The 22,878-nt window shown below is 46.1% G+C and overlaps 2 protein-coding genes across 3 annotated transcripts in view; one reads left to right on the top strand and one right to left on the bottom strand.

The window, feature by feature from the left end:
• The window catches only part of tfam (transcription factor A, mitochondrial), a 46,789-nt gene that overhangs the window by 18,904 nt on the left and 5,007 nt on the right, over nt 1–22,878 (top strand). Inside the window, exon 8 of one of the 2 annotated variants that reach the window (XR_006658708.1) lies at nt 16,355–16,615. The gene's annotated coding sequence lies outside the window, so the exon portion shown is untranslated. Of the gene's footprint in view, nt 1–16,354; nt 16,619–22,878 lie in introns of those variants that run through there. The other variant, XM_045215530.1, reaches the window with a different exon arrangement.
• LOC123484800 (glutenin, high molecular weight subunit PW212-like) lies at nt 56–20,948 on the bottom strand. Its single transcript, XM_045215529.1, has 12 exons — nt 19,527–20,948; nt 16,582–16,628; nt 16,331–16,485; nt 16,090–16,214; nt 9,400–9,505; nt 4,806–5,046; nt 4,240–4,688; nt 3,789–4,138; nt 3,175–3,696; nt 2,476–2,580; nt 2,334–2,378; nt 56–1,440 (listed from the first exon to the last, which is right to left on the bottom strand). Exons 1-12 carry the CDS (start codon nt 19,695–19,697, stop codon nt 1,300–1,302), a joined length of 2,457 nt encoding a protein of 818 aa, XP_045071464.1. The 5' UTR covers nt 19,698–20,948; the 3' UTR covers nt 56–1,299.

Genomic DNA, 22,878 nt, shown 5'->3' with positions numbered 1-22,878 from the left:
TAAGAAACGCTGTATGATGAAAGTAAACTATGTACAATATCTACACATTGATGCTGAAAAAGGTGAGTTAGAGATGTGCTGATTGGTAAGGTGATGGCTCCTGTAGCAGAGTTAGAGATGTGCTGATTGGTGAGGTGATGGCTCCTGTAGCAGAGTTAGAGATGTGCTGATTGGTAAGGTGATGGCTCCTGTAGCAGAGTTAGAGATGTGCTGATTGGTGAGGTGATGGCTCCTGTAGCAGAGTTAGAGATGTGCTGATTGGTAAGGTGATGGCTCCTGTAGCAGAGTTAGAGATGTGCTGATTGGTGAGGTGATGGCTCCTGTAGCAGAGTTAGAGATGTGCTGATTGGTGAGGTGATGGCTCCTGTAGCAGAGTTAGAGATGTGCTGATTGGTGAGGTGATGGCTCCTGTAGCAGAGTTAGAGATGTGCTGATTGGTAAGGTGATGGCTCCTGTAGCAGAGTTAGAGATGTGCTGATTGGTAAGGTGATGGCTCCTGTAGCAGAGTTAGAGATGTGCTGATTGGTAAGGTGATGGCTCCTGTAGCAGAGTTAGAGATGTGCTGATTGGTAAGGTGATGGCTCCTGTAGCAGAGTTAGAGATGTGCTGATTGGTGAGGTGATGGCTCCTGTAGCAGAGTTAGAGATGTGCTGATTGGTGAGGTGATGGCTCCTGTAGCAGAGTTAGAGATGTGCTGATTGGTAAGGTGATGGCTCCTGTAGCAGAGTTAGAGATGTGCTGATTGGTAAGGTGATGGCTCCTGTAGCAGAGTTAGAGATGTGCTGATTGGTAAGGTGATGGCTCCTGTAGCAGAGTTAGAGATGTGCTGATTGGTAAGGTGATGGCTCCTGTAGCAGAGTTAGAGATGTGCTGATTGGTAAGGTGATGGCTCCTGTAGCAGAGTTAGAGATGTGCTGATTGGTGAGGTGATGGCTCCTGTAGCAGAGTTAGAGATGTGCTGATTGGTAAGGTGATGGCTCCTGTAGCAGAGTTAGAGATGTGCTGATTGGTAAGGTGATGGCTCCTGTAGCAGAGTTAGAGATGTGCTGATTGGTGAGGTGATGGCTCCTGTAGCAGAGTTAGAGATGTGCTGATTGGTGAGGTGATGGCTCCTGTAGCAGAGTTAGAGATGTGCTGATTGGTGAGGTGATGGCTCCTGTAGCAGAGTTAGAGATGTGCTGATTGGTGAGGTGATGGCTCCTGTAGCAGAGTTAGAGATGTGCTGATTGGTAAGGTGATGGCTCCTGTAGCAGAGTTAGATATGTGCTGATTGGTGAGGTGATGGCTCCTGTAGCAGAGTTAGAGATGTGCTGATTGGTGAGGTGATGGCTCCTGTAGCAGAGCCTGGAGGTCTGGAGAGCAGACCAGCTTGTGCTTGACGTTCCCCAGGATCCTCATGTCTCCAGTCAGGCCCTCAGACAGACGCACAGACACCAGCTGCTGTGGGAGAAATAATACGTTAGTTTCCCCTAGATGATTTAACCCCTTATTGTCTGACCCTAAACCATTATTGTCTGGACAGTGATAGAGGACTACGTGGTTCTTTAGGATGAAACAGGAGAACTAGACCGTTAGGGGAAGGCCGCTCCCTCTGAGATGTCCATAGTGATGTCTCCCAACACCATCTAACCCTGTCCTGGGTAACTATTATATTAACCTACCTGTAGGAAGGGGAAGGCCTCTCCCTCTGAGATGTCCATAGTGATGTCTCCCAACACCATCTAACCCTGTCCTGGGTAACTATTATATTAACCTACCTGTAGGAAGGGGAAGGCCTCTCCCTCTGAGATGTCCATAGTGATGTCTCCCAACACCATCTAACCCTGTCCTGGGTAACTATTATATTAACCTACCTGTAGGAAGGGGAAGGCCTCTCCCTCTGAGATGTCCATAGTGATGTCTCCCAACACCATCTAACCCTGTCCTGGGTAACTATTATATTAACCTACCTGTAGGAAGGGGAAGGCCTCTCCCTCTGAGATGTCCATAGTGATGTCTCCCAACACCATCTAACCCTGTCCTGGGTAACTATTATATTAACCTACCTGTAGGAAGGGGAAGGCCTCTCCCTCTGAGATGTCCATAGTGATGTCTCCCAACACCATCTAACCCTGTCCTGGGTAACTATTATATTAACCTACCTGTAGGAAGGGGAAGGCCTCTCCCTCTGAGATGTCCATAGTGATGTCTCCCAACACCATCTAACCCTGTCCTGGGTAACTATTATATTAACCTACCTGTAGGAAGGGGAAGGCCTCTCCCTCTGAGATGTCCATAGTGATGTCTCCCAACACCATCTAACCCTGTCCTGGGTAACTATTATATTAACCTACCTGTAGGAAGGGGAAGGCCTCTCCCTCTGAGATGTCCATAGTGATGTCTCCCAACACCATCTAACCCTGTCCTGGGTAACTATTATATTAACCTACCTGTAGGAAGGAGAAGGCAGCTCTCCTCTGAGACGTCCATAGTGATGTCTCCCAGCAGCAGCTGCACCTTGCCAGACTTCCTGATCTGTAGTTTACCCAGAATCCCCTCTGTGAACTCTGACAGGACAGGAACGTCTTTACCAGCAGGGTCCTGAGGAAGAACATGGCCTTTAGGGTTGAGGTTAGGGTTAGGAGAACTCTGACCGGATTGGAACGCTATCTCCAGCAGGGTCCTGAGGAAGAACATGGCCTTTAGGGTTGAGGTTAGGGTTAGGAGAACTCTGACCGGATTGGAACGCTATCTCCAGCAGGGTCCTGAGGAAGAACATGGCCTTTAGGGTTGAGGTTAGGGTTAGGAGAACTCTGACCGGATTGGAACGCTATCTCCAGCAGGGTCCTGAGGAAGAACATGGCCTTTAGGGTTGAGGTTAGGGTTAGGAGAACTCTGACCGGATTGGAACGCTATCTCCAGCAGGGTCCTGAGGAAGAACATGGCCTTTAGGGTTGAGGTTAGGAGTTAGGAGAACTCTGACCGGATTGGAACGCTATCTCCAGCAGGGTCCTGAGGAAGAACATGGCCTTTAGGGTTGAGGTTAGGGTTAGGAGAACTCTGACCGGATTGGAACGCTATCTCCAGCAGGGTCCTGAGGAGCAACATGGCCGTTTACTCAGATGGTTTTTTCATTCTCTGTTAGAATGAAGTGGCTGATAGAAAATAAGGAGAGAATATGTGGTCTTTACTCACTGGTGCTTTAATGTGAGAGGAGCGCTTGCCATCGGACTTGGAGTCTTTTTTAGCATTTTTCTCTGGGGCTATGATTGGCTGGCCGGGGGCTGTGGTTGGCTGGCTCGGGGCGGATGCTGTGGTTGGCTGGCCAGGGATAGTATCAGGTAGCTGGATGAACAGCAACTCTTCTGTCTCTGAAACCGTCAGCTGGTGGAAGAGCTCTGCTACAGAGGGCTGGTCTGGGCTCAGGACCCCCTGGCCTGGTCCGTACTGAGGGGTCTGGTCTGGGCTCAGGACCCCCTGGCCTGGTCCGTACCGAGGGGTCTGGTCTGGGCTCAGGACCCCCTGGCCTGGTCCGTACTGAAGGGTCTGGTCTGGGCTCAGGACCCCCTGGCCTGGTCCGTACTGAAGGGGCTGGTCTGGGCTCAGGACCCCCTGGCCTGGTCCGTACTGAAGGGTCTGGTCTGGGCTCAGGACCCCCTGGACTGGTCTATACTGAAGGGTCTGGTCTGGGCTCAGGACCCCCTGGCCTGGTCCGTACTGAAGGGGTCTGGTCTGGGCTCAGGACCCCCTGGCCTGGTCCGTACTGAGGGGGCTGGTCTGGGCTCAGGACCCCCTGGCCTGGTCCGTACTGAGGGGTCTGGTCTGGGCTCAGGACCCCCTGGACTGGTCCGTACTGAGGGGTCTGGTCTGGGCTCAGGACCCCCTGGCCTGGTCCGTACCGAGGGGTCTGGTCTGGGCCCAGGACCCCCTGGCCTGGTCCGTACTGAGGGGGCTGGTCTGGGCTCAGGACCCCCTGGCCTGGTCCGTACCGAAGGGGCTGGTCTGGGCTCAGGACCCCCTGGACTGGTCCGTACTGAAGGGGTCTGGTCTGGGCTCAGGACCCCCTGGCCTGGTCCGTACTGAGGGGGCTGGTCTGGGCTCAGGACCCCCTGGCCTGGTCCGTACCGAGGGGTCTGGTCTGGGCTCAGGACCCCCTGGCCTGGTCCGTACCGAAGGGGCTGGTCTGGGCTCAGGACCCCCTGGCCTGGTCCGTACTGAGGGGGCTGGTCTGGGCTCAGGACCCCCTGGCCTGGTCCGTACTGAAGGGGGCTGGTCTGGGCTCAGGACCCCCCTGGCCTGGTCCGTACTGAGGGGTCTGGTCTGGGCTCAGGACCCCCTGGCCTGGTCCGTACTGAAGGGGCTGGTCTGGGCTCAGGACCCCCTGGCCTGGTCCGTACTGAAGGGGCTGGTCTGGGCTCAGGACCCCCTGGCCTGGTCCGTACTGAGGGGTCTGGTCTGGGCTCAGGACCCCCTGGCCTGGTCCGTACTGAAGGGGCTGGTCTGGGCTCAGGACCCCCTGGCCTGGTCCGTACTGAAGGGGCTGGTCTGGGCTCAGGACCCCCTGGCCTGGTCCGTACTGAAGGGGCTGGTCTGGGCTCAGGACCCCCTGGCCTGGTCCGTACTGAAGGGGCTGGTCTGGGCTCAGGACCCCTGGCCTGGTCCGTACTGAAGGGGCTGGTCTGGGCTCAGGACCCCTGGCCTGGTCCGTACTGAAGGGGCTGGTCTGGGCTCAGGACCCCTGGCCTGGTCCGTACTGAAGGGGGCTGGTCTGGGCTCAGGACCCCCTGGCCTGGTCCGTACTGAAGGGGCTGGTCTGGGCTCAGGACCCCTGGCCTGGTCCGTACTGAAGGGGCTGGTCTGGGCTCAGGACCCCCTGGCCTGGTCCGTACTGAAGGGGCTGGTCTGGGCTCAGGACCCCCTGGCCTGGTCCGTACTGAAGGGGCTGGTCTGGGCTCAGGACCCCCTGGCCTGGTCCGTACTGAAGGGGCTGGTCTGGGCTCAGGACCCCCTGGCCTGGTCCGTACTGAAGGGGCTGGTCTGGGCCAGTAGCAGCAGAGGCTCTGAACCCTGTAGGGCAACAAACACAGGACGATCAACTACCTGGGAACAAAGACACACATTTATCATGTATTTTATGTATTGAGTCTGTACACCTCCATATGTGCATGTCTAATGGTCTACATACTGTATTATGTGCATACAGTGCCTTCAGAAAGCATTCACACCCCTGGACTTATTCCTCATTTTGTTTTGTTACAGCCTGAATTTAAAATGGATCCAATTGAGATTGTGTCACTGGCCTACACACAATACCCCATAATGTCAAAGTGGAATTATGTTTGTAGAAATGAACAAATTAATTACAAATGGAAAAGCTGAAATGTCTTGAGTATTCAACCCCTTTGTTATGGCATGCCTGAATCAGTTCAGGAGTAAAAATGTGCTGACCCATGGACTTCCCCGTTGTCTCTGTACTGCTGTGCTGTTTGATGCTACTTGGCTACCCGACAAACTCTCTTTTTACTGTTAACAGTTACATCAAACTCTGTATTTAACAAGTTTACCAACATCTTAGTTTTGTCTTCACTCAATGTTTTTCATAAAGCATCCGGGGTGAAAGCGTTTTATCTGGCATGGATCTGCAGGACCTCCTCCAGCCCAAAAAGCTAAGTAACATTATGCTTCTCATTGCAGCCGCTGTACTCTTAATATACAGGAGAATTATCGCCTTATGGTGAGGATAGCTGTGTTGCAAACTCTGCTTCAGACGCAGTCGTTAGACAAGGGCAATGGAAGTGTAGGAAAGGATGATACAGCGTCTGTGCCACCAGTAAGTACAGGGAGTAGTGTTAATCCCCCACTGGGAGGGGGCCAGAGACAATTACTCCACTCCAACTCATCTTTCTAGCTGATTTACACGCTGAAGCTCTGTTGCTCTTGGTGACCTCTGACTGTTTCATCCTAACATCGTTGGTGCCGACGTGGATAACAATATCCCTATACCATCTACACTCACCAGTTTTAGTCTCCGCCAGCACCACCTTCAGATTAGCCTTTACATCGGTAGCCCTGCCCCCTGGTAAATCATGTATGATCGCTGGATGAGTCTGTTTAAGTCTAGCGGGTAATGGAGTCGCTAATGACTAGGGTTTTCAATTTGTCAGAGCTAATGGTGGGGAGGCTTCAGCGGCTCAGAACCCGTAACGGGTGGAGGAGAGACCTGGGAAGGCTCGGACTCTGACTCAGACCCCGTAACGGGTGGAGGAGACACCTGGGAAGGCTCTGACTCAGACCCCGTAACGGGTGGAGGAGACACCTAGGAAGGCTCGGGCTCTGACTCAGACCCCGTATACGGGTGGAGGAGACACCTGGGAAGGCTCTGACTCAGACCCCGTAACGGGTGGAGGAGACACCTGGGAAGGCTCGGGCTCAGACCCCGTAACGGGTGGAGGAGACACCTGGGAAGGCTCTGACTCAAACCCCGTAACGGGTGGAGGAGACACCTGGGAAGGCTCTGACTCAGACCCCGTAACGGGTGGAGGAGACACCTGGGAAGGCACCTGGGAAGGCTCTGACTCAGACCCCGTAACGGGTGGAGGAGACACCTGGGAAGGCTCGGGCTCTGACTCAGACCCCGTAACGGGTGGAGGAGACACCTGGGAAGGCTCTGACTCAGACCCCGTAACGGGTGGAGGAGATACCTGGGAAGGCTCGGGCTCTGACTCAGACCCCGTAACGGGTGGAGGAGACACCTGGGAAGGCTCTGACTCAGACCCCGTAACGGGTGGAGGAGACACCTGGGAAGGCTCTGACTCAGACCCCGTAACGGGTGGAGGAGACACCTGGGAAGGCTCTGACTCAGACCCCGTAACGGGTGGAGGAGACACCTGGGAAGGCGCAGACTCAGACCCCGTAACAAGTGGAGGAGACACCTGGGAAGGCTCGGGCTCTGACTCAGACCCCGATCGGGTGGAGGAGACACCTGGGAAGGCTCTGACTCAAACCCCGTAACGGGTGGAGGAGACACCTGGGAAGGCTCTGACTCAGACCCCGTAACGGGTGGAGGAGACACCTGGGAAGGCTCGGGCTCTGACTCAGACCCTGTAACGGGTGGAGGAGACACCTGGGAAGGCTCGGGCTCTGACTCAGACCCCGTAACGGGTGGAGGAGACACCTGGGAAGGCTCTGACTCAGACCCCGTAACGGGTGGAGGAGATACCTGGGAAGGCTCGTGCTCTGACTCAGACCCCGTAACGGGTGGAGGAGACACCTGGGAAGGCTCTGACTCAGACCCCGTAACGGGTGGAGGAGACACCTGGGAAGGCTCTGACTCAGACCCCGTAACGGGTGGAGGAGACACCTGGGAAGGCTCTGACTCAGACCCCGTAACAAGTGGAGGAGACACCTGGGAAGGCTCGGGCTCTGACTCAGACCCCGTAACGGGTGGAGGAGACACCTGGGAAGGCTCTGACTCAGACCCCGTAACGGGTGGAGGAGACACCTGGGAAGGCTCTGACTCAGACCCCGTAACGGGTGGAGGAGACACCTGGGAAGGCTCTGACTCAGACCCCGTAACAAGTGGAGGGAGACACCTGGGAAGGCTCGGGCTCTGACTCAGACCCCGTAACGGGTGGAGGAGACACCTGGGAAGGCTCTGACTCAGACCCCGTAACGGGTGGAGGAGACACCTGGGAAGGCTCGGGCTCTCTCATCTTTTTAAGTGGGAGAACTTGCACAATTGGTGGCTTACTAAATACATTTTTTCCCCACTGTACATCTGCATTGCTTGTTGTTTGAGGTTTTAGGCTGGGTTTCTGTATAGCACTTTGTGACATCTTCTGATGTAAAAAGGGCTTTATAAATAAAGTTGATTGATTGGACTCAGTGTAATGGTCTAATAGTGTTTAACATAATTTTTGAATGACTACCTCATCTCTGTACCCCACACATACAATTATCTGGAAGGTCCCTCAGTCGAGCAGTGAATTTCAAACACAGAGACCAAGGAGGTTTTCCAATGCCTCGTAAAGAAGGACACAAATGTAAAAAGCAGACATTGAATATCTCTGAGCACGGTGAAGTTATTAATTACACTTTGGATGGTGTATCAATACACCCAGTCACTAAGATAAAGGCATCCTTCCTAACTCAGTTGCCGGAGAGGAAGGAAACCGCTCAGGGATTTCACCAATGGTGACTTTAAAACAGTTAAGAGTTTAATGGCTGTGATAGGAGACCTGAGGATGGATCAACAACATTGTAGTTACTCCACAATCCTAACCTAAATGACAGAGTGAAAAGAAGGAAGCCTGTACAGAATAAATATTCCTGTTTGCAATAAGGCACTAAAGTAAAACTGCAAAAAATGTGGCAAAGAAATTAACTTTATGTCCTGAATACAAAGCTTTATGTTTGGGGCAAATCCAACAGCACATCACGGAGTACCACTTCATATTTCCAAGCCTGGTGGTGGCTGCATCATGTTATGGGGATGCTTGTCATCAGCAAGGATTAGGGATTTTTTAAAAATATATATATACAAAGAAACATAATAGAGCTAAGCACAAGCAAAATCCTAGACGAAAACCTGGTTCAGTCTGCTTTCCAACACAGTGGAAACCAAATTCACCTTTCAGCTGGACAATAACCTAAAACACAAGGCCAAATATACACTGGAGTTGTTTACCAAGATGACATTGAATGTTCCTGAGTGGCCTAGTTACAGTTTTGAATTAACCCTCCCGTTGTCCTAGGGTCAAAATGACCCGCCACTGTGTTGAACCAACTTTATTTAACTTGTTTATTTTTTGGATCATTTGTGAGAAGGAGGCAGTGATTCTTTCTTTAAAGTCTCACCCTATTTATCTTTTTATCCAAAGGACGAAATTTTGACCCTAGGACAACGGGAGGGTTAAGTCTGCTATGGCAAGACCTGAAAATGGTTGTCTTGCAATGATGGTGTCCTGTGTAGCTCAGTTGGTAGAGCATGGCGCTTGCAGCGCTAGTGTTGTGAGTTTGATTCCCACGGGGGACCAGTACGAAAATGTATGCACTCACTATTGTAAGTCGCTCTGGATAAAGAGCGTCTGCTAAATGACTAAAATGTTTTAATTTAAAAATGTAATCAACAACCAACTTGACAGAGCTTGAATAATATTTTTAAGAATAATGTGCAGTCCAGGTGTGAAAGCTCTTAGAGACTTACCCAGAAAGACTCACAGCTGTAATCGCTGCCAAAGGTGATTCTAACATGTATTGACTCAGGGGTGTGAATACTTATGTAAATGAGATATTTCTGTATTTAATTTTCGATAAATTCGCAAAAAAATCTTCATGTTTTTCATCCATTTTTAATTCAGGCTGTAACACAACAAAAGTAATGGGGTATGAATACTTTCTGAAGGCACTGTATATACTTACATGGAGTTGTTATTGCCTCTGTTTTCAGGAAGTTGCTGGATTGATACAGTGGCAGTTGAATCGGCCTGTTCTTGGCATTATTTTTCAAACCAGGATCATCCAAAAACTACAATTAAAAAGAAAGTGTGTGGTTTAAAATGTCTGAATATATGTTTTCAACCAGGGGTTGGAACCGGTTCAGGGAAATAACAAAAAATGTATACGAACAGAATCAGAACCCGGAACGAAAGTGATCTATATTGTTCCGGAACAGAACTTAAACACATGGGAACCAGTTAATAACGTTATCCCTCTGTCAATCAGAAACTTCTTCCAGTGTCTGCCTGCCAGCTAAAAATCGTTGCCATTGTGTGTGCGTGTAGGCTACCTGCCCCTCCCCCTTCCGAAGCGTAGCTGCAACCTACTGACGTTACAAGCATGATTCAGAAGATTGGGGGGGGATTTCTAATTAGAGAAGAATGGATTCACTTTTTCAATGCTAGTTAGGGATACTATAGTTATCACATTTCACATTGGATTTATTAACTACAAAAAGGTAAGACATGATTTGAATTCTGGTGCCGCTCTGCACACACAAGCTTGTTAGCTAGCTAGCTTCTCTGGTCCAACGTTAAACCAACTCTGAAGTTCAAAGACATTCAAGGTTCCTCCAGAAGCCGCTCCTCCGTAGGTATAATTCTGTGGGCCTAATTCAGATAATGCATGTCATCACAAGACGCCCAGCGTTTCAAGCCAAGCTGCCGCCTCCATCCTCTCTCACTCTCTCCCCACACGCAAAATTTCAGTTGCATCTCTCGCCCAACACTTGTCTTTCCATCCCGCGTTGTAAACAAGTCACTGAGCTATAGCTTGCTGCTCTATCTGCACTGCATGATGGGTGAAGTAGGTTTCAAAAGGAACAGAAAGGAACAATATAAACCGCTACTTTTGTTTTTGGTTCGAACCGGTTCTGAACTTTTATTTTGCTGGTCGGAACAGAAAGGAACGAAACAAACAAAAAAATGGTTCCGTTCAGACTTCAGTTCCAAGCCCTGATTTCAACCACACAGCACCATGTTATAGCGACTTTAGGTTGACTAGTCATTACGGCTGTTTTACTGTAGGTTGACTAGTCATTAAGGCTGTTTTACTGTAGGTTGACTAGTCATTAAGGCTGTTTTACTGTAGGTTGACTAGTCATTAAGGCTGTTTTACTGTAGGTTGACTAGTCATTATGGCTGTTTTACTGTAGGTTGACTAGTCATTACGGCTGTTTTACTGTAGGTTGACTAGTCATTAAGGCTGTTTTACTGTAGGTTGACTAGTCATTAAGGCTGTTTTCCTGTAGGTTGACTAGTCATTAAGGCTGTTTTACTGTAGGTTGACTAGTCATTACGGCTGTTTTACTGTAGGTTGACTAGTCGTTAAGGCTGTTTTACTGTAGGTTGACTAGTCATTAAGGCTGTTTTACTGTAGGTTGACCAGTCATTAAGGCTGTTTTACTGTAGGTTGACTAGTCATTAAGGCTGTTTTACTGTAGGTTGACCAGTCATTACGGCTGTTTTACTGTAGGTTGACTAGTCGTTAAGGCTGTTTTACTGTAGGTTGACCAGTCATTAAGGCTGTTTTCCTGTAGGTTGACTAGTCATTAAGGCTGTTTTACTGTAGGTTGACTAGTCATTAAGGCTGTTTTACTGTAGGTTGACCAGTCATTAAGGCTGTTTTACTGTAGGTTGACTAGTCATTACGGCTGTTTTACTGTAGGTTGACTAGTCATTAAGGCTGTTTTCCTGTAGGTTGACTAGTCATTAAGGCTGTTTTACTGTAGGTTGACCAGTCATTAAGGCTGTTTTCCTGTAGGTTGACTAGTCATTAAGGCTGTTTTACTGTAGGTTGACTAGTCATTAAGGCTGTTTTACTGTAGGTTGACCAGTCATTAAGGCTGTTTTACTGTAGGTTGACTAGTCATTACGGCTGTTTTACTGTAGGTTGACTAGTCATTAAGGCTGTTTTCCTGTAGGTTGACTAGTCATTAAGGCTGTTTTACTGTAGGTTGACTAGTCATTAAGGCTGTTTTACTGTAGGTTGACTAGTCATTAAGGCTGTTTTACTGTAGGTTGACTAGTCATTAAGGCTGTTTTACTGTAGGTTGACTAGTCATTACGGCTGTTTTACTGTAGGTTGACTAGTCATTAAGGCTGTTTTACTGTAGGTTGACTAGTCATTTAAGGATGTTTTACTGTAGGTTGACTAGTCATTACAGCTGTTTTACTGTAGGTTGACCAGTCATTAAGGCTGTTTTACTGTAGGTTGACTAGTCATTAAGGCTGTTTTACTGTAGGTTGACTAGTCATTAAGGCTGTTTTACTGTAGGTTGACCAGTCATTAAGGCTGTTTTACTGTAGGTTGACTAGTCATTAAGGCTGTGTTTTACAGTAGGTTGACTAGTCATTAAGGCTGTTTTCCTGTAGGTTGACTAGTCATTAAGGCTGTTTTACTGTAGGTTGACTAGTCATTAAGGCTGTTTTACTGTAGGTTGACTAGTCATTAAGGCTGTTTTACTGTAGGTTGACTAGTCATTAAGGCTGTTTTACTGTAGGTTGACTAGTCATTACGGCTGTTTTACTGTAGGTTGACTAGTCATTAAGGCTGTTTTACTGTAGGTTGACTAGTCATTTAAGGATGTTTTACTGTAGGTTGACTAGTCATTACAGCTGTTTTACTGTAGGTTGACCAGTCATTAAGGCTGTTTTACTGTAGGTTGACTAGTCATTAAGGCTGTTTTACTGTAGGTTGACTAGTCATTAAGGCTGTTTTACTGTAGGTTGACCAGTCATTACGGCTGTTTTACTGTAGGTTGACTAGTCATTAAGGCTGTTTTACTGTAGGTTGACTAGTCATTAAGGCTGTTTTACTGTAGGTTGACTAGTCATTTAAGGATGTTTTACTGTAGGTTGACTAGTCATTAAGGCTGTTTTACTGTAGGTTGACTAGTCATTTAAGGATGTTTTACTGTAGGTTGACTAGTCATTAAGGCTGTTTTACTGTAGGTTGACTAGTCATTAAGGCTGTTTTACTGTAGGTTGACTAGTCATTAAGGCTGTTTTACTGTAGGTTGACTAGTCTTTACGGCTGTTTTACTGTAGGTTGACTAGTCATTACAGCTGTTTTACTGTAGGTTGACTAGTCATTAAGGCTGTTTTACTGTAGGTTGACTAGTCATTAAGGCTGTTTTACTGTAGGTTGACTAGTCATTAAGGCTGTTTTACAGTAGGTTGACTAGTCATTAAGGCTGTTTTACTGTAGGTTGACTAGTCATTTAAGGCTGTTTTACTGTAGGTTGACTAGTCATTAAGGCTGTTTTACTGTAGGTTGACTAGTCATTTAAGGATGTTTTACTGTAGGTTGACTAGTCATTAAGGCTGTTTTACTGTAGGTTGACTAGTCATTAAGGCTGTTTTACTGTAGGTTGACTAGTCATTAAGGCTGTTTTACTGTAGGTTGACTAGTCTTTACGGCTGTTTTACTGTAGGTTGACTAGTCATTACAGCTGTTTTACTGTAGGTTGACTAGTCATTAAGGCTGTTTTACTGTAGGTTGACTAGTCATTAAGGCTGTTTTACTGTAGGTTGACTAGTCATTAAGGCTGTTTTACAGTAGGTTGACTAGTCATTAAGGCTGTTTTACTGTAGGTTGACTAGTCATTTAAGGATGTTTTACTGTAGGTTGACTAGTCATTAAGGCTGTTTTACTGTAGGTTGACTAGTCATTTAAGGATGTTTTACTGTAGGTTGACTAGTCATTAAGGCTGTTTTACTGTAGGTTGACTAGTCATTAAGGCTGTTTTACTGTAGGTTGACTAGTCATTAAGGCTGTTTTACTGTAGGTTGACTAGTCTTTACGGCTGTTTTACTGTAGGTTGACTAGTCATTACAGCTGTTTTACTGTAGGTTGACTAGTCATTAAGGCTGTTTTACTGTAGGTTGACTAGTCATTAAGGCTGTTTTACTGTAGGTTGACTAGTCATTAAGGCTGTTTTACAGTAGGTTGACTAGTCATTAAGGCTGTTTTACTGTAGGTTGACTAGTCATTAAGGCGGTGTGTTTTACTGTAGGTTGACTAGTCATTAAGGCTGTGTGTTTTACTGTAGGTTGACTAGTCATTACGGCTGTGTGTTTTACTGTAGGTTGACTAGTCATTACGGCTGTTTTACTGTAGGTTGACTAGTCATTAAGGCTGTTTTACTGTAGGTTGACTAGTCATTACGGCTGTTTTACTGTAGGTTGACTAGTCATTAAGGCTGTGTTTTACAGTAGGTTGACTAGTCATTAAGGCTGTTTTACTGTAGGTTGACCAGTCATTACGGCTGTGTGTTTTACAGTAGGTTGACTAGTCATTACGGCTGTTTTACTGTAGGTTGACTAGTCATTAAGGCTGTTTTACTGTAGGTTGACTAGTCATTAAGGCTGTGTGTTTTACTGTAGGTTGACTAGTCATTAAGGCTGTTTTACTGTAGGTTGACTAGTCATTAAGGCTGTTTTACTGTAGGTTGACTAGTCATTACGGCTGTGTGTTTTACAGTAGGTTGACTAGTCATTAAGGCTGTTTTACTGTAGGTTGACTAGTCATTACGGCTGTTTTACTGTAGGTTGACTAGTCATTACGGCTGTTTTACTGTAGGTTGACTAGTCATTACGGCTGTTTTACTGTAGGTTGACTAGTCATTACGGCTGTTTTACTGTAGGTTGACTAGTCATTAAGGCTGTTTTACTGTAGGTTGACCAGTCATTACGGCTGTTTTACTGTAGGTTGACTAGTCATTAAGGCTGTTTTACTGTAGGTTGACTAGTCATTAAGGCTGTTTTACTGTAGGTTGACTAGTCATTACGGCTGTTTTACTGTAGGTTGACTAGTCATTAAGGCTTTTTTACTGTAGGTTGACTAGTCATTTAGGCTGTTTTACTGTAGATTGACTAGTCATTAAGGCTTTTTTACTGTAGGTTGACTAGTCTAAGGCTGTTTTACTGTAGGTTGACTAGTCATTACGGCTGTTTTACTGTAGGTTGACTAGTCTTTACGGCTGTTTTACTGTAGGTTGACTAGTCATTACGGCTGTTTTACTGTAGGTTGACTAGTCATTAAGGCTGTTTTACTGTAGGTTGACTAGTCTTTACGGCTGTTTTACTGTAGGTTGACTAGTCATTAAGGCTGTTTTACTGTAGGTTGACTAGTCATTAAGGCTGTTTTACTGTAGGTTGACTAGTCATTAAGGCTGTTTTACTGTAGGTTGACTAGTCATTACGGCTGTTTTACTGTAGGTTGACTAGTCATTAAGGCGGTGTGTTTTACTGTAGGTTGACTAGTCATTACGGCTGTTTTACTGTAGGTTGACTAGTCATTACGGCTGTTTTACTGTAGGTTGACTAGTCATTACGGCTGTGTGTTTTACTGTAGGTTGACTAGTCATTACGGCTGTGTGTTTTACTGTAGGTTGACTAGTCATTACGGCTGTTTTACTGTAGGTTGACTAGTCATTACGGCTGTTTTACTGTAGGTTGACTAGTCATTAAGGCTGTTTTACTGTAGGTTGACTAGTCATTACGGCTGTTTTACTGTAGGTTGACTAGTCTTTACGGCTGTTTTACTGTAGGTTGACTAGTCATTAAGGCTGTTTTACTGTAGGTTGACTAGTCTTTACGGCTGTTTTACTGTAGGTTGACTAGTCATTAAGGCTGTTTTACTGTAGGTTGACTAGTCATTGAGGCTGTTTTACAGTAGGTTGACTAGTCATTACGGCTGTTTTACTGTAGGTTGACTAGTCATTACGGCTGTTTTACTGTAGGTTGACCAGTCATTACGGCTGTTTTACTGTAGGTTGACTAGTCATTAAGGCTGTTTTACTGTAGGTTGACTAGTCATTAAGGCTGTGTGTTTTACTGTAGGTTGACTAGTCATTAAGGCTGTTTTACTGTAGGTTGACTAGTCATTACGGCTGTTTTACTGTAGGTTGACTAGTCATTACGGCTGTTTTACTGTAGGTTGACTAGTCATTAAGGCTGTTTTACTGTAGGTTGACTAGTCATTAAGGCTGTTTTACTGTAGGTTGACCAGTCATTACGGCTGTTTTACTGTAGGTTGACTAGTCATTAAGGCTGTTTTACTGTAGGTTGACTAGTCATTAAGGCTGTTTTACTGTAGGTTGACTAGTCATTAAGGCTGTTTTACTGTAGGTTGACTAGTCATTAAGGCTGTTTTACTGTAGGTTGACTAGTCATTAAGGCTGTTTTACTGTAGGTTGACTAGTCATTACGGCTGTTTTACTGTAGGTTGACTAGTCATTAAGGCTGTTTTACTGTAGGTTGACTAGTCATTACGGTTGTTTTACTGTAGGTTGACTAGTCATTAAGGCTGTTTTACTGTAGGTTGACTAGTCATTAAGGCTGTTTTACTGTAGGTTGACTAGTCATTACGGCTGTGTGTTTTCCTCTGTGTGTTTTCCTCTGTGTGTTTTCCTCTGTGTGTTTTCCTCTGTGTTTTCCTCTGTGTGTTTTCCTCTGTGTGTTTTCCTCTGTGTGTTTTCCTCTGTGTGTTTTCCTCTGTGTTTTTTCCTCTGTGTGTTTTCCTCTGTGTGTTTTCCTCTGTGTGTTTTCCTCTGTGTGTTTTCCTCTGTGTGTTTTCCTCTGTGTGTTTTCCTCTGTGTGTTTTCCTTACATCATCCCGTTGAAGCTTCTGTAACATGTCATTATCGTCTTCCTCTGAGGCGCGTCTCTCCTTCTTAAAACACTTGGCTCCAGGAGAGGATCCGCTGTCTCTCAGGTCGGTCCCTCGCCACCCCCCTGCACAGGACAGAGGACAGGACACACTGGAATCAAGGGTTTCTAATGATCACAATAATAACCTATTGTTTTCCTGTTTGTTAAAGACAGCTTCTGGCAGAGAACGTCCAGTTCACCTGCTTTCCTTATTGTGCCTGCAGGACCCTGTTCAAAGATGGAGTGGGACTGAATGGTCTGAGGGGGGCGCTCTCTTCTCTCCACTCTGCTCTCCCTGTGCCTCTCCTCCCTCTCTCTTCTGTCCTTTGGTGCAACATGGGCCTCTTCCTTTAACCTGGGGGAAGGAGTTCAACATTAACATGAATTCATCTAAACGGTATCCTTGGTAGTCTAATGGAATGTGTCTTCAATCAATACAGGCGACACTCACTCATCTTTACTCTTCCTCAGAGAATGGACATTGGGTACGAAGGTTTTCTGTAATAAAAATAGAAATTATTCATAATTTATACTATTTTGTCACTTCTGAATATCATGACTGTTTTACTTAATGCTTGTGACAGGACTCTGGACAGCTGTATATTTGCCTTTGTTCATCACCCACTGTTTCCATTTACACTGTAGACTGGTTATTTAGTGCTACTGATGTAACCGGTGTGAAATGGCTAGCTAGTTAGCGGTGCTAGTGAACCGTGTGCTGCTAGCTAGTGGATTGATGGCTAGCGTTAGCGGTGCTTGCTAGTTAGCGGTGCAGTGTGGCGCTATGCGGTGCCACTAGTGCTTTCAATCGGTGACGTCACTCGCTCTGAGACCTTGAAGTAGTTGTTTCCCTTTGCTCTGCAAGGGCTGCGGCTTTTATGGAGCGACGGGTAACGGTGCTTCAAGGGTGACTGTTGTCGATGTGTGCAGAGGGTCCCTGGTTCAAGCCCAGGTAGGGGCGAGGAGAGGGACGGAAGCAACACTGTTACACTGGCAATAGTGGTGAGGACGAGGAGTCTACCGTGTCCGGAAGAGACTTCACCATTCAGGTTCACTCAGACATCGTTTTAAGCTTTTACTATTGACAGTTACAGCTGATTTCGGAATAGGAATCGATTCGCTCTCCTTAAATATTTCTCATTCGATATATTCCTTTCAGTCTCTCTGAATTGTTTAATCAAACCTTTCCCGGCCAGCTCCTGATATCAGGGCATAAAAACTACTATATGTCCTGAAATAGCCTAGTGTGAATGTGCGCCCAGCTATATCGTGCCTGAGCTTGTTTTCCCTGGCTAGCTGTGTTAGTTTTCGTCCTCGTTGTCAAACTTCATAAATACTGCACCCTCAAATTCAAAACTCCTTTGCTAGTTATACAATCATGTAACTAAGAAATTCGCTGGAAAGAAACTTAAATGACTTATTGTTTTGTTTAACAGTCATGACTGGTTTGAGCTATATGTCGTGTCGTGAGACAACTGCGGCGGAGGAGGATATCATTGCTACTTAACCCGGATCCAAGGTCAGTTTTGAGATCCAGCGACGTCATTGGCGTAGGGTTTGATGGACGTTTCTGATTGGTCTCGGAACTGTGACAACGGGCAGCCTCCCCCGCTTGGCTCGATGGGATATGTAGTGATTTTGCCAACACAGCCAGATATGTACACAGTCTTGTACCCTTAACCTTTTATAAACTGACTATCGTATTTGTTGATTAAATCAGACTTTATTAATATAATGAGTAATCCAGAAATGTCACAAATTAATTGACACTAGAAAATCCGAGAAAATAGCAACTCTACAGTCCGCCCAATGGCTACAATGAATGGCTAAATTACTTCTGGACATGAAGGAAGAATCCACGGAGCTCCTCCTCCTCACCAAGTCATAGAGAATGATAGAGGCCTCTAGTTGGCAAAGGGCCGTTTAGCAAAGATTTTTATAACTCGAGATAAAGCAGCCCGTCGTTTCAAACGGGAACAAATGAGTCCTAGTGGGCAGAACAAGCAAGGTGGTGAGCAGAGCCAAGCACGAGCTAGCGAGATCCTATTGGTGCGTTCTGACATGCATATGCATATTTCTGTTAGAGAATGCCTACTCTGTGATGTGCAATAACTCAAATCGCCTTTGCACTCCTTCTAAACAACGCACATTTTTTTAAACGTTGGAAAAGGGTAAAGTCTACAAAACTTAGTCCACTCTGTTTGTAACATATTCATTGTTCTTTTGGGAACAGAAAATTGTATTGAGATCAAATGTTTAATTGATGAGAAAATTAGCAGAATGTCGGCCAAAATCCATCTCGTTCAGCCTTCTCCCACTGCTGGCCAATGGGCTTCCTCATTACCATATTTGGTAGTGAGTGGAAACGCCAAGCGGATGCTTCACATTTATACATGGGGTGAAATATCTGTCTCATTGTTCTATCTGTGGTATTAGCATGGGCAGCTCCATTGAGTGCTTCCACCATTTTAATGTATTCAACTGGGTGGGACTTCCAGCTTCATTGGCTGATCCCTCCTGTTGAAGTCATGTTCAACTGGGTCATCAGGAGGGTTCAGCCAATCGTGAAGAAGAACATTTACATTTTAGTGGCCCCCTCTTGATGGTGGAGATAATATATTTATTTTTTAAAGTTAATTTCCTGCAAATCTACACATTTTGCCATGGGGTGAAGATATATTTTTTTCAATTTTATAACAAATTTCATGCAATTCTACTCGTTTTGCCATAGGGCAGAGTGATTCTTTTTTGCAGTTTTACAACAAATTTCCTGCAATTCTACACATTTTGCCATAACTTTTGCCATGTTAACGATATCCGAGTAATAGTGATTAACAAAATCAACGGGGGCTCACTGGAGGTCGAGGCCCCTGGGCACGTGCCCTGCGTGCCCGGTCGGTATTCGGCTAGTGTAACCGGTGTGAAATGGCTAGCTAGTTAGCGGTGCGCGCTAGTAGCATTTCAATCGGTGACGTCACTCGCTCTGAGACCTTGAAGTAGTTGTTTCCCTTTGCTCTGCAAGGGCCGCGGCTTTTGTGGAGCGACGGGTAACGGTGCTTCGAGGGTGACTGTTGTCGATGTGTGCAGAGGGTCCCTGGTTCGAGCCCAGGTAGGGGCGAGGAGAGGGACTGAAGCAACACTGTTACACAATGATCACTACAAGTTTAGATAGTCTAGCCAGCTAACTTATCAATCTATTTTTTTTATCTAACATGGCAAATTTAGTGGGGGGGGCGGGGCCCCTTAGCAGCCTGGGGCCCTAAGCGAGCGCTTATTTCGCTTATGACTGGAGCAGGGCCCTGATGGCACAGATACAAAGACGAGTCCTCTATCTATCTCTATGGGTAGAGTACATAGTCTGTGATATACAGTATGACCGTTCCCATTTGGTATCACCTTTTTGAACCCGCCCAGAGTCAGGTCCCGGGACCGCAGGGACGTCAGTCTGCCGTGAGGAGGGGGAGAGTTCAGCACGGTCCGACGAGGTAACCCACAGCCAGCTCCATTTGGTCTGGTGATACCGGAGTAGGCAGCCATAAAGTCCGTGTTGCTGCTTGGATCAGTCATTCTGCTGACCACCGGCTGGAACGGACGGCTTTGTGACCATACAGTATTAAGGGGATGTAGGCTGTTGAAGACTATACTAAACCTACACTCTCTCTTCGATGGGGTAGCCTACAAATGAAATGGCAGCATGACTCCGATTTGGAAGAAACAATAATTGAACCGAATTCCTATTTCTTCTTCATCACGCTGTCCAATAGCCTAATAAACAGGCCTATGATATGTGCATTAAGAATAGGCCCGCTTAGTGTGAAGTTGGAGAGTGCAGGTGTCCCCTCCGGAAACACGGATATCGGTATTAACGCAACACTCTGCTATTATACTGTACGCCTCCAGGAGCTGTAGCCTCCATCTTGTCCGTAATGTCTGGCCACATCTGACCAAAAACAGCGACTGAACAGCAGCATATCTACAATACAAATCCAGCAGTCTACCCTGGAAAGAATATTGGAGGTGTTGCATCCAAGCAGGCCTTTGTAGAAAGCAGTTGGCTACATCCTTGATACAAAGTAACTTACTACCTGATCAAGTGAGCAAGTCTTCAGGAAACACAACCGAGATTCCACTCGCTCTAGCCCAGTTCCTACTCATCTAGGATACTTGGCGATAGATATTCTAGCCTAGTTCCTACTCCTCTAGGATACTTGACGATAGATGGTAATCGCTCATTCGGTTCCCCGAGTTAATCACATCAGCACCGTTTATTCTGCTTTGTATTACGTCTTCAGATGATTCCATGATCTGAACACAAGGTGGCGGTGTTGATTCGGTCTGTGAAGGATAACCGGATTGTTGCCTGATAGAATAGAACCCCTGTTGTTTTTGTTCCAGTTCATTATTCTTATTATTATTTAGATTTTTCTGCCGTTTTGGTGAAAAAAAAGCAAATTCCCGTGAGATGATAAGGCCCAGAAATGGGCAACATAGCAACGTGGTAAAGGACAAAGGGCCACACCCTCTCATGCAATACTATGCCAATTGGCCACATGGTGGCGCTATAACAAGCAATTGAATATGCTAACTTTTAAAGTTCAGCCCCCGCACCCGGTGTGACCTAGAGTCATGAAATGTGGTCCATAGGTCCCTCTCCTCACAAGGAACACATTTCCCTCAAGAACCCATAAAGTCCGGTTTGATGGATTTTCCGGCATTTAGAATTTTGTGAAAATCCCTTAAAACTCTACTCCTCTAGCACTGATTGACCGATCTGCAGCTAGCGACTGGAACAAGCTGCAAAAAACACTCAAACTGGACAGTTTTATCTCCATCTCTACATTCAAAGACTCAATCATGGACACTCTTACTGACAGTTGTGGCTGCTTTGCGTGATGTATTGTTGTCTCTACCTTCTTGCCCTTTGTGCTGTTGTCTGTGCTCAATAATGTTTGTAACATGTTTTGTGCTGCTACCATGTTGTGTTGTTGTCTTAGGTCTCTCTTTATGTAGTGTTGTGGTGTCTCTCTTTATGTAGTGTTGTGGTGTCTCTCTTTATGTAGTGTTGTGGTGTCTCTTTATGTAGTGTTGTGGCGTCTCTCCTTATGTAGTGTTGTGGCGTCTCTCTTTATGTAGTGTTGTGGTGTCTCTCTTTATGTAGTGTTGTGGTGTCTCTTTATGTAGTGTTGTGGTGTCTCTCTTTATGTTGTGTTGTTGTCTTAGGTCTCTCTTTATGTAGTGTTGTGGTGTCTCTCTTTATGTAGTGTTGTGGTGTCTCTCTTTATGTAGTGTTGTGGTGTCTCTCTCTATGTAGTGTTGTGGTGTCTCTCTTTATGTAGTGTTGTGGTGTCTCTCTTTATGTAGTGTTGTGGCGTCTCTCTTTATGTAGTGTTGTGGTGTCTCTCTTTATGTAGTGTTGTGGTGTCTCTCTTTATGTAGTGTTGTGGCGTCTCTCTTTATGTAGTGTTGTGGCTTCTCTCTTTATGTAGTGCTGTGTGGTGTCTCTTTATGTAGTGTTGTGGTGTCTCTCTTTATGTAGTGTTGTGGCGTCTCTCTTTATGTAGTGTTGTGGCGTCTCTCTTTATGTAGTGCTGTGGTGTCTCTCTTTATGTAGTGTTGTGGCGTCTCTCTTTATGTAGTGTTGTGGCGTCTCTCTTTATGTAGTGCTGTGGCGTCTCTTTAGGTAGTGTTGTGGTGTCTCTCTTTATGTAGTGTTGTGGTGTCTCTCTTTATGTAGTGTTGTGGTGTCTCTCTTTATGTAGTGTTGTGGTGTCTCTCTTTATGTAGTGTTGTGGCGTCTCTCTTTATGTAGTGTTGTGGTGTCTCTCTTTATGTAGTGTTGTGGTGTCTCTCTATGTAGTGTTGTGGTGTCTCTCATTATGTAGTGTTGTGGCGTCTCTCTTTATGTAGTGTTGTGGTGTCTCTCTTTATGTAGTGTTGTGGTGTCTCTCTTTATGTAGTGTTGTGGTGTCTCTCTTTATGTAGTGTTGTGGCGTCTCTCTTTATGTAGTGTTGTGGCGTCACTCTTTATGTAGTGTTGTGGTGTCTCTTTATGTAGTGTTGTGGCGTCTCTCTTTATGTAGTGTTGTGGTGTCTCTCTTTATGTAGTGTTGTGGTGTCTCTCTTTATGTAGTGTTGTGGTGTCTCTCTTTATGTAGTGTTGTGGTGTCTTTATGTAGTGTTGTAGTGTCTCTCTTTATGTGGTGTTGTGGTGTCTCTCTTTATGTGGTGTTGTGGTGTCTCTCTGTATGTAGTGTTGTGGTGTCTCTTTATGTAGTGTTGTGGTGTCTCTCTGTATGTAGTGTTGTGGTGTCTCTCTTTATGTGGTGTTGTGGTGTCTCTCTTTATGTAGTGTTGTGGTGTCTCTCTTTATGTAGTGTTGTGGTGTCTCTCTTTATGTAGTGTTGTGGCGTCTCTCTTTATGTAGTGTTGTGGTGTCTCTCTTTATGTAGTGTTGTGGTGTCTCTCTTTATGTAGTGTTGTGGTGTCTCTCTTTATGTAGTGTTGTGGTGTCTCTCTTTATGTAGTGTTGTGGCGTCTCTCTTTATGTAGTGTTGTGGCGTCTCTCTTTATGTAGTGTTGTGGCGTCTCTCTTTATGTAGTGTTGTGGCATCTCTCTTTATGTAGTGTTGTGGTGTCTCTCTTTATGTAGTGTTGTGGTGTCTCTCTTTATGTAGTGTTGTAGTGTCTCTGTATGTAGTGTTGTGGTGTCTCTCTTTATGTAGTGTTGTGGTGTCTCTCTTTATGTAGT

The sequence above is a fragment of the Coregonus clupeaformis genome, unplaced genomic scaffold, assembly GCF_020615455.1.
Source record: "Coregonus clupeaformis isolate EN_2021a unplaced genomic scaffold, ASM2061545v1 scaf0468, whole genome shotgun sequence".
Taxonomy (NCBI): Eukaryota; Metazoa; Chordata; class Actinopteri; order Salmoniformes; family Salmonidae; genus Coregonus; species Coregonus clupeaformis.
Note: the sequence above shows the minus strand (reverse complement) of the source record. Positions and strands in the feature narration are given on the sequence as shown.

Coding starts and splice junctions, on each gene's coding strand:
- LOC123484800 (XM_045215529.1), bottom strand. CDS start 19,697: ATGACTGATCCAAGCAGCAACACGGACTTTATGGCTGCCTACTCCGGT. Junction 5,047..9,399: donor AGAGGCAATAACAACTCCAT/GTAAGTATATAC, acceptor GTTGCCCTACAG/GGTTCAGAGCCTCTGCTGCT. Junction 4,689..4,805: donor CAGTACGGACCAGGCCAGGG/GTCCTGAGCCCA, acceptor CAGCCCCTTCAG/TACGGACCAGGCCAGGGGTC.